The sequence below is a fragment of the Agrilus planipennis genome, unplaced genomic scaffold, assembly GCF_000699045.2.
Source record: "Agrilus planipennis isolate EAB-ADULT unplaced genomic scaffold, Apla_2.0 scaffold213, whole genome shotgun sequence".
NCBI lineage: Eukaryota > Metazoa > Arthropoda > Insecta > Coleoptera > Buprestidae > Agrilus > Agrilus planipennis.
The window spans coordinates 49460-61495 of record NW_020439124.1 but is presented as its reverse complement, the minus strand read 5'-3'; the positions used below and the strand labels follow the sequence as shown (position 1 = coordinate 61495).

Here is a 12036-nt window from a genome sequence, read left to right as displayed (position 1 = left end):
TCGAGAAAAAAATCATGTCAAAGATATATAGTCTCTTTTATTATTTCCATTGTTTCTTACAATTTCTTAACATAAGTTTTTAGAGATTTGACTGCACACTAAATTACTGCAGCTAGTTTAGTTAATTAACCTAGAAAAAATGGCACTTAAACAACTTTCAGTTAAATTTCCTGTAATTATCTTCGCTAGATGTTGGATCTCATAAAAGTTTAAAGAATAGAAAAATTAGGCACGCTTGCAAAATGATTTCCATGCTACAGTAAATCGGTAATGAGACTAGAGAATATTATGCCTTCTGGTTTTACGTTGTAGTTCAGTTAATCATTTTCTAAACTGTTTACCATTGTATTGGTATATTTAATTGTTATGCTTTTTTGAATAAAATTGGTAAAAATGCGGAAATACAAGTGGCAACCTTCTGAAACATTTATAATAAGAAGCATAGTAATGGTAATAAATGAAAAAGTAAAATGCGTAAAGGTTGCGACTTTGGTTTCAGAGAAAAGTTTGTTTTCCAAAGTCGTTTCGAAGGGCAAAGAATTGTTGATTAAAAATTTTTCATTTTTACAAAGGTTATTTATCATTCCTATTAGGTGCCCCCCGCCACCACGCAGCTTGTTTAAATAAATACGTCATTATCCTGGTATTATCCTTGTCCAGTCTGAACTATATCGCATAAACCTTACCGAAAAATCATTATATTATGCATTAACTTCAAGCTAATAGAGCACATTTTTTTGGCATGTGTGGTTATCCTTAATCTATCCTAACATTGCGCCCTGTATAGCGATGTAACGGAAGTGTCATAAGGGAAGCAGAAGCGGAAGTAGAAGGTCTACTCCACCACTGTACCATAAAAAGTCCGTGGCGGTCTCACCCCCATAAAATGTTATGGGGGTTCAAAGTTAATAAATTTGCCAATTTTTATACATTTCTAGGCATGTAAATATTTATATAGTCATTCTTAAACAATATTCAAAGGTAAAACTAATGAAAAATACATAAAAATTTTGAGAAAGTTATATAAAACATTATTTAAATAGCTTTATCAATAGGATAGTTACGGTTAGGTCAGGTTAGGTTATCGGATTTTGTTCAAGTGATCACCCTCTATCGATCCCCCACCTCCCCCGCTTGAAAATAATGTTTTTATTAAATTGTATTTGAATTATAGTGTATGAAAATTGTCAAAATAATCAACTTTCAACCCCCAGGTGACCACCCTCTTTCGATCCCCCCTACCCTCTTTCGATTCCCCTACCACCACCCCCATATAACCCCCATAACTTTTTATGGGGGTGAGACCGCCACGAACTTTTTATGGTACAGTGGTGGGGGAGACCTCCTCTTTCGATCCCACCCACCCCCACCCACGAAAGGGGGCCATCATCTAGACATTCACCTTTCATTTTCAAGTACAACAATTCGTAGAAAATTTTATATTAGGCACTATTGAGTGATTTGGACGGTTTTATAAACACTTAAATTATATCAACAACATTGCCTAATTAGGTATTATTGTTACAATTTATAAAAATATCCTTCAACAGATTTGATATAATTCGCCAAATTCTTTTCCTTTTTTCAGTATTTAACTATCGTCATAAAGAACGCAAACGTCTCTCGCAACAGTTCTTGGTAAACAGTGAGTTGACATCAGATGATTAATGACATGCGTCTTCTGAAATCCCCTATACGAGCATTCCGGACATCCGAAGCAAGGCTTTTTGCCACACTCGTATTTTTTATGTCTCGTTAGAGTTGATTTTACCAAATATGCTTTCGGGCATTTATCACATCTGAATTTTTTCGGTAAAAATTGGGGTAAAACTGAAAATAGGACCATGTTAATAAATCTATAGCAGTACATCGATCTCGTCATCGTTAAGAGGAAGGTACATCTACTGTTAATCGTAAGTTACATTTACTGGAGTCTATTACAGTAAGTTTTAAGATTTTTGTTTCCCTATAATATAAAACAATAGACTATCAAAAATGATGCACGTTTAATATTTAAATGCGTGTCCTTATAATGTTCCCTCTTCATGTTAGGCTAACCGAAACTTGCACCAACTCAATACGAATCATTCGTATCCGAAGTGCGAACGCTGGCTTCCCTTTTGCAAACGCGTCCGAACCAAACGTTGGCGTTACCAATAGTCAACGCTAGCCAACGATACGCTGACCGATAAATTCCTCAATCACTCTAAATTATACAGGCAATCAAAGTAATAATACATGCGGGAACATATAATATAATTTTGCATTATTTTTTATAAAAATTATATTTCTGTTTCTTTTACATACATGTGTTATTTGCAAACAGTAATTATAGGTATGCTAAATTGTGTCTAGATAACATATGTCTATGTAAGCTATGATTTCGAGCAGCAGTAAATGTACACAAGTGACATTTGAATGAAGGCAATATTCCACATTCATAATTAAGGTGGCGACTTAAATTAGATTTATGTTTATAAGATTTGCTGCATCTGGGGCAAGAGTGCAGCGATTTGTCGAAACCTGAAATGGATAATGTCTAATTATTCCACATTTGCTCCTAAAAGTGCTTGANTTAGGGATTTTGAATTATTGTGTATAAAAATTGTCAAAATAATCAAGTTTCAACCCCCATAACTTTTTATGGGGGTGAGACCGCCACGAACTTTTTATGGTACAATGGTGGGGGAGACCTCCTCTTTCGATCTCACCCACCTCGGGGGTGGGGGCCATCATCTAGACATTTACCCAAAATTGCACTTTTAACTTAAAAATTAACACCACTGAGTAAGCACTATACAAAATAAATGTATATATATGAAGATGCCATATGATAGAAAATGCGAAACGTTTGCAACAACGCTATGTAGAAATCCAATCTGTTTCGTTTTTTTTTTTTGTTAAAGTAATTATTTCTGCAATAAAATAAACTCATTCCTACGTGGAATAATGATTTTATGAAAACATTAGTCACGAAATATACGATTAGATAAATGATAAATAATTAACTGAAGAGCTTGTTATACACATATGTGTGTAAATATAACCTTGTGTTTTTATGCAAAGTCATTTTCTGGAACTTTCCGTGCGAAACAAACAAAAGGTAGGTTTATGTGAATTTTTGCAATTGTAATTTTTACATTATCATGACTATGGTCACTTACAGTAATTACATTAAAGAAAAAAATCGCCCATTTCATGTAATTAGGTATTGCGAACTTTTTGAAATTAAACTCGGATGTACAATACATCAAAAAATGTTGTAAACACTTACGTACAGGTAATTGCTACAACAAAATATACTTTAATTCCAGATAATTGCGATGAAGGACATTTTTATTTTTAAGTGATCGATATCTATTTGGAATTGTATTGAAAATAAATGATTTAATCATGTACTATATATGACCTTTTAAAAACCAATTTTTCACTTATCTTTTATTTTCTGTCACATTTAATTCCAAAATGAAATACTTAATAATAGCTGCAACATTGTAGAACACAAAAAATTGCTTGGACAATGATACACATACAGGGTGTCTTACGGTGACGGCCTATTAGAATATTTCAGAAACTACTTCGAATTAAGTTTTAAACTTTTGGGGTCTAAAGTTTTCGGGAGTGTTCTCATTAAATAAAATAATGTCATACTTGTAGTACTTCCCGTTATATCATTTTTTTTCTTATTTTAAATGGAACACTATATTTTTGAATTTTCAGAATTTACGTGTTATTTTAAAGGGACTTTTATAAAGCTTCCCAATTTCTAGGTCTACTAGTGTTCGAGATATTTCAATTTTATCAAAAATAAATTAATTTTAAACATGNAAGTTTTGCAAACTGTACCGTGTGATATATCAAATGAAAGGGTCACAGATATATATTTTTTATAATTTTAAAATAAATAGTTCTAATGCCATTTAAGAAAATAAATCAATATACCGTTCCCCTTCTTCCCTTATCTCCAAAACTCAGAGAACATGCTTTTTTTTCTACTACAGTGTTAAGGTGGTTCTCGGATGATCCTTATAGGATCACTTGTGTGTCTGTCTGTCTGTTTTTATCTAATGATGACAAAATTAATGTAAAAGAAATGAGCAATTATTTTCGTAAATCCTAACCAATATTCACGCGCCGTACTTTTAATGTTCAGTCAGTTGAGTGTGACGATAATTTCATTGTATTTGATGATCAATTAATAAAAGAAGCAAACAGAATCATTATAAAAAGGATGATTTTTTTTCAGGACAATCCAGGATCCTGCTAGTCAAAGGCTGACGTGGTACAAGCCGCCCCTTACCGTATTGGTTATTAAGAAAGTAAGGGATGTCTCAGTCCTTTCGCCCTTCGTTCAGTTGGTCCATTGGCTTATCGAAGTAAGTTCTTGCACGTTTACTGTTCTTTTGAATTTCAAGATGACCATAAAAATCCTTGATGAAGGAAAAATATCTTTATTGCTAATTTTCAAGTTTTTAAACAAGCAATTAAACAATATTTTTGAGATTTAAATTTCTTTCATCAAATTTTTATACACATTAAATAAAATAAGTTCATTGAACATAAAAACATTACAAAAAAACATTCAAAAATGACCTACTTTAAAGACGGGGAGGCCCATTTTCAACTATTATTCAAACCGTAAATGGTATCATCATGATCTTTCCTATCAAGAACTAATCTTCGCATTTCCTTAAAACTAGAACATCCTACATCCTTAACAATTTGCGAACAGTTATTAATATATCGTTTAACAATCTTTTTCGAATTTGTAAATTAACCATTCACGAGCATAGAAGTGACATCTTTTTGTTGAACCCTGCGCTATCCTGGGCTTTATATCCATAGTACTCCTTTTCTTTACTGTCTTCCTAAATACCTAAAATCAGTCAGTTTTAATTTTAATTTTTTTGTTAATTTTAATTTTTTGTCTCCTGTCATTATATTCTCCCTTTCCCTACTTTTTCTTCCCTTGCATATCATTATTTTTGTTTTACGTTTATTTTCACACAATATTGTTTTATCAAAACCGCTTCCATTTTATTTAGGGCTATCTCTAACTCCTTCTTGCTAGATGCTAATACTGCTATATCATCTGCAAATCTAAGCTTGCTAATCTTTTGCCCCTGTATATCTATCCCTACAGTTGTACTGTCTTTAATGATGTTGATCGCGTCCTTCTTAATATTAATTTCTCTACGTTGCTGCTCCAGCTCTATAATTCCCTGTTGCTTTGTATACAAAAAGAGTATCACTCTTCTATTTTTGTAACTCATCCCTACATTTTTAAGTATATTTTACATCTTGCCCCATTTAACATTGTCAAAAACTTTTTTAAATCTAAAAATCCATGTACTTTCCTTTTCGTATCGTTGCTCGTAAAGCTAGAATGGTTTCCCTTACGTTTCTGTATTTCTATCCTTTTCTGTACAATTCAGATTAAGATTTTTGATGCACGGGAAGTTAAGGTAATGGAATGAAACTAAAATTTGTAGGATTTACGCTGTAAACACTGTAAAATCATAGTTTTAATTAGTATATCATTTCCCCCCCACGAGGTCCACTTTACTTCATTTATTGACCCTGATCTTTTCGGGAACTGTGTTACGGCATGATGATTTCAATTTTGTTTCATAATCCCTCACGAGCCAGGATAAATATTAAAATTTGGATAGGAAAACAATTATGCAAACTTATTTTTCTGCAAAATATTATTATTATACAATTAATAAATATTTACAAAAACACATCATTTGACTCTGGTTTATATTTTTATGTAAGTTTTGATTATTGATTGATATGACAAACATTTTGTTTGTATTGGCTATGTGGTATCGTATTTTTAATTACAGATGGCTTTGCGTGCTATCAACAAAGATAACTTTGTTGGTATTTACGTTAATGTTTCAAGTTGCTTGTGAAATTTAACTGGCCTCTCACTGCCCGTAAACGTGCTAGGATGATTTTCGATCTTTTCTACTTTATTAATAATTCTTTAAAACAGTACGCAGTTATGTATCATTACTTAGTTTATTAGAAAAATTGGAAAATAATTCACGAAGGTACCTAGCTAATAACTTCTCTATAAATGGGTCGTGTATCCACCCACATTAGGGTGGATCGAAAATCAGCTGGTTTTGAATTGCTTTGAGTAATACCGAAAATATTATTACTCAATTTTTTATTATTTCTGCAACTTTTCAATACTTCACTTCACTTAACGTTAGAAATAAAACACTATTTATTGTTTGTTCGACTAGTTTTGTCTTTATTAGGACATTTTCAAGAATCAAATAGTGAAATATTGAAAACTAATAGAAATAATCAAAAATTGGTAAATGTCTAGATGATGGCCCCCACCCCCTTTGGGTTGAAAGTTGATTATTTTGACAATTTTCATACACTATAATTCAAATAAAATTATTTTCAAACGGGTGGAGATGGGGGATCGAAAGAGGGTGGTCACTTGAACAAAACCCGATAACCTAACCTAACCTACCCTATTGATAAAGATATTTAAATAATNCCCAAGTGTACCGGCCATTATGGTCACCCCCATATGTCCACATTCCCTTAGTTTTAGGCCTATCGTCGTACCTGCGGGAGTAGAGCTCAAGGTAAGACACCAGAAAACAATTATATGTAATATTCTGGAGACAATACGAATTTGTGTTTTGTGGTTACAGATCTCAATTTCACCAGACAGTCGAAGTACGTCTTGGGTATCCTTTGATGGAAGGAACCGGCAAGAATTGAAACATGGAGATAGGTAAGCTTATTTTTTTTAAATTGATGTACTTTGGAGAAGAAATTAGTTCTTTTGGATAAAGGTTTCGAATCCGTTTGAAGTTCAGATTAAAACAGAAAGAACATGTTGCATGAAATTTTAAAATTGAAAATTTGTTTAATTATTCATTTCTTTATTTACAGTGATACGTGCCTACATTTAATTCATAGTATCTGATTTTTAAATTTTTTAAATATGCAACTGTTATAATTGGTGAGTTAGTTGCAAATTTTAGTTGATTGATTAATAGTAATTCAGAAGCAGTGTTTGCCTAGGTCGCAGGTATATGTATTGCATATCAAACTAAAGAGTGCGGGACGATTGGTCATACGGCTCACACGTACGTGACTAGGAATCATAAGAATACATGTATTTTCGTGGAATTTTCATTCAAAAAAGTTCTTGTAGACGAGAATTTCGCAAGCGATATTATATTGTAGGTACATACGTCGCAAAAAATTTAATGGTTTAAGTTTTTAGAGTTCAATGTATCACATTGCGTATGTTCTGTATGCATATATGTGTAAACAACAGGTTTTTGCGGTTTGTATATTTGTGGCTGATTATCGTACCCATAATAAATTACAACATTTAAATGAAAAACAGCTTTCCGGTTGATCTGTTTTGTTTTTGAGTAGCACATGGATGTCGATTGTCTACGACGATCGTTCAGTGACAGGTCAAGCATGCGGTTAAATAGCCACGCACCCGTGATTAAAACAATGCCCTATCAAGTCGATAAGTTTGATCAGGTGATTGCCCTGACCTCTAACACCCCCTCCTCATTTTTTATTTATGCACTTCCGATTCATGTTCAGTGGATAATGCTCGATAAACCGCAACAATTTATTTGTGCGGTAACATATTTTTTTCCTGGATATAGCGGAAGAAGTGAAGCCAAATCGGGACCATAAGGTGGAGTTGTTTCTTTAGAAATTTTGTAAAGGAGCGGGTGCAATTTCTACAAAAAATTGACCTCATTATGTGACTAAAATTGAAATTATAAAAACATATAATTTTAATTGGAGCATGGTGTCAATATGTCCGCTTTTCTTACAACTTTCTCCAAAAATACCTCATTTTCCCCTATACGTATATACTATAGATTTGACGCTGTGGTGTCATAATAATATAATAAAAAATTGCTTCTATTCTCTGCTATTAGCTAATGAAAATCTTAGATTTATTGGAGAAAACGTATTTTTACAAATTTGTAAATTACAAAAAAACAGAACATTGACATTAAATTCCATTTAAAAAGATGTAACAGATAATTTTTGTTTATGAATTTTAGGGAAAATAATCTTTTTTTAATTAAATTTGTGTGTATACCTATTTTTTTTATTACTTTAAAATTTTACTTTTAAATCGATTTGTTATAGAAAGTGTACCCCCCTTCCCTTTTCTTTTATTAAAAATATTTGAGATGATAAGGAAAACGTATGTAGAAAAGCTTCGTCTACTATTAGTACCTACTAAACCTTGACTCTTCATTTTGATATTTTTCTTGCCTTTTTTGTATAATCGCTCTAAAACAAGTTTTTAAGCACCTACGTACAAATTATTTTTATTTACTACATAATTGCGTTTCATATTTCGTTTGAGATATCACCTTCCTTCAATATTTGCATTAGTTTTCAAAAATTATTTTATAGGAGTAATAAATTATAAACGTTAAATTTAAACATGAATAATATGTTATCTAATATTTAAAGATTGATGTAACTTTTGTATTTTTTTTTTATTCTTAACTGTGGTATTTATTTTGGATTTAACAGAGGGCAATAACTTTAGTGAAAAGGATGCATACATTATTTTTTTCTAAATAAACAAATACATTTCTTTTAATACATTTTCCATTTTCTTTCTCTATAAACAAATTTTTGGATGATCCAATGTACGAACGGTTTTTGTCGATTTTATTAATGTTTCATTCGGAAATGGCTTTTATAAAATAAGTAATTGGTTATTAATTTGTAATTAACAGTTTTTCTTCTTGAAAAGCACTTGTCACTTTTGGGGAAACTTTTTTTAAATTTTTTGTTTATATTTTACCCTTATAACTTTTTAACGAATTAATTGATTCAAGAATAGCCTTGGCTTATCATCAAAAGATCGTCAGTCCTAAGACTGATTGGACACGTACATCCACTCTTTCCTATAGTGAACTAATCTTCGCATTTCCCTAAAACTAGATCATCCCACATCCTTAACTATTTGTGAATAGTAATCTAATCAAGTCTATTTTTGCTCCTCTTAACTCCTGTTTCTCTGAATAGTAGCCCTTCATGCCTATGAAGGGGTCCTACCGACCTTTTTCGTCTTTTTGACTGTTGGATTAATTTTTGTTTGTTATGTTTTTTAAAGGAGAAAAGGATGGTTGTTTTTGTCGAAGCTTCTGTGATGGAGGACACTTTGCTGGACAAATTTTCCTCGTTTACCGCAATAAAAGATAAACTGATGACATTTAGGGATGGCAAAGATAATCTTACAGACAAAATCGACTTCATTATTTGCATGGGGGGCGATGGTACCTTGTTGTATGCCAGCCTTCTTTTTCAACAGTCTGTTCCACCTGTTATGGCATTTCATTTGGGTTCGTTGGGTTTTTTGACGCCTTTTCAATTCGACAATTTCCAAGACCAAGTTAACAACGTTTTGGAAGGCAATGCTGCATTAACTTTAAGAAGTAGATTAAGGTATTAATTAAAATAAGCAAAGTGTTTCATTTCATTTCAATATTTCTTTTGTGCACTGAGTAGTAGAATATTTTTTAGAGTTTTCATTTAAATTTTGATATTGTTTTTTACTATGGGGTCAATCCTTTATTGCAGATGTATAATTATTAGAAAAAACGAGCTAGATGAAACAAATGCTATAGATAAAAAAGACAATAAGAAACCTTCTACGAATATTTTGGTACTGAACGAGGTCGTGGTAGATCGTGGGCCATCTCCATATCTATCAAACATCGATCTTTTCATCGATGGAAAACATATAACATCTGTACAAGGGGATGGCTTGATTGTGAGTACTCCGACAGGCAGTACTGCTTATGCGTTATCAGCAGGTGCTTCTATGGTTCACCCAAGTGTACCGGCCATTATGGTCACCCCCATATGTCCACATTCCCTTAGTTTTAGGCCTATCGTCGTACCTGCGGGAGTAGAGCTCAAGGTAAGACACCAGAAAACAATTATATGTAATATTCTGGAGACAATACGAATTTGTGTTTTGTGGTTACAGATCTCAATTTCACCAGACAGTCGAAGTACGTCTTGGGTATCCTTTGATGGAAGGAACCGGCAAGAATTGAAACATGGAGATAGGTAAGCTTATTTTTTTTAAATTGATGTACTTTGGAGAAGAAATTAGTTCTTTTGGATAAAGGTTTCGAATCCGTTTGAAGTTCAGATTAAAACAGAAAGAACATGTTGCATGAAATTTTAAAATTGAAAATTTGTTTAATTATTCATTTCTTTATTTACAGTCTTCGGGTGACCATGTCCATCTACCCTTTGCCCAGCATATGCGAACAGGACCAGATCTCTGATTGGTTCGATTCCCTGGCAGAGTGTTTACACTGGAATGTACGAAAAAAACAAAAACACTTGGACGAATTGACCGACTTAACGCACTCGAGTTCAGACGATACTTTGGATTCTTTAGATCAACTTGACTGCACTGATAAGGAACAACAGCAACATCAATAACGATGATAGTAATAATAATTATTAAATTTGATTATAAGTCGGTTATTTCTTCGAACAGGCCACGATACTTATTTAATAGTTAAGCAAAGGGTAGGTACATTTTTACTGTAGTGATAATTTTTGTTTTTTTTTTTTTGGAAAACAGGGAATCATGTGCTACTATTTCTTATTTTTAATATCGTCAGGACCAGAATTCTGAGATATTGTATTTAGTAAATCGATTTTTAAATAAGGAAACAAATTTTTTAAAAGGTGGTTGGCTTGAGTAATGTGTATATATTTAATAAATAATTTTATGATGTGATTAATTGCATGTTAAAAATGAATTCAATTTAAATTAGTTTTTCAAATTTCTTTTTAGAAATTAAATATTGGAAATTATGCCACTTTCTTCAAAATAAAGTTGTTTCTTAACTAAGTTTACTAACATTTTACGAACTTTGTTAATATTAAAGAAATCCAAAGAAATACTTACTAAAGCCGATAAGAGTACGAAAATGCCCCAACCCCATCCGTTTTAAAAGTTAATTTAACAAGTTATCTAAAAAATATTTTAATTTCCATTTTATTGTACGTTATAGTTATATTTTAATAAGTTATAAGATTTAGAACTACTCGAACAGTTAAACTAATTGTTCTAGTGGTCAGTCTTGAGAATTTTTGGTATTTTAGCCTAGTTTTACTGTTTGACCCCCATTTTCACACTCTTATCGATTTTAGCCCTTTGTTTCCCTTCAAGAAAACAGTGTTTATGTCCTATGTTATATAAAACTATTTCCTGCTGGTCAAGAATTATTGTTAGACTTCAAAAAGAGTAGATTTATTAAAACATATTTTATCAGATGGTTACTTGAGCCGATCATAATTTTATGTAAATCCAAAAACTTATTTGATAATGGTTTATGGCACAATCTACACTGATTTATTTCGTTTGAGTCGTTTTATTTTAAAAGCACTATGTGTAGAGACATCGAGGATAAATCCAGCATAGTTTTTATAGAAATTAACGTTTTTGATGTTGATCCGTAGATTGTTGTTAAATATTAAGTGAAATGTAATAAAAGTGTTCAAAATGATCCATTAGAGTGTAAATTTTTTAATATAAACAAATGTCGTTTATTACAATCAATCATTAGGCTATTTTTGTAATGGATTTTAAAGCAGCGAAGCAACCTTTTATACGTGTACACGATAAAAAGTCATAAAAGATTTATATTGGGATTAGCTTTTACACTGTGACTTTTAATTCTAAAAATTTAGTTAATTATACATTTTTTTTGTACTTTGTCATTACATACCACTAGGTATTGCATTGCTATTTGTGTTTGAAATGTTTTTATCATCATATCATTACTATTATTATTAATAGGAGCCCTGGAGGCATTTGCATAATCGTTCAAAAGGCATTTGTATTTGGTCTTTAAGTTAAGGTTTGTAATTATTTATAGCACATTTGTATGTATTTATTATGCAGACATTTAAATTAACAAAAACATGTTATTCTTATTTTTCAAAATGTTTACTTTGTACTTGAATTGG

The 12036-nt window shown here is 31.7% G+C and overlaps 1 protein-coding gene across 3 annotated transcripts in view; it reads left to right on the top strand.

The window, feature by feature from the left end:
- Window positions 1-12036, top strand: part of LOC108738862 (NAD kinase) — a 52524-nt gene extending 40488 nt beyond the window's left edge. For all 3 annotated transcript variants that reach the window (XM_018472467.2, XM_025977746.1, XM_018472468.2), the window contains 5 exons: window positions 4247-4376; window positions 9152-9483; window positions 9619-9961; window positions 10031-10113; window positions 10275-12036. In XM_018472467.2, coding sequence (XP_018327969.1) covers window positions 4247-4376; window positions 9152-9483; window positions 9619-9961; window positions 10031-10113; window positions 10275-10497 — 1111 coding nt within the window. In that variant the 3' untranslated portion in view covers window positions 10498-12036. The remainder of the gene's footprint in view (window positions 1-4246; window positions 4377-9151; window positions 9484-9618; window positions 9962-10030; window positions 10114-10274) is intronic.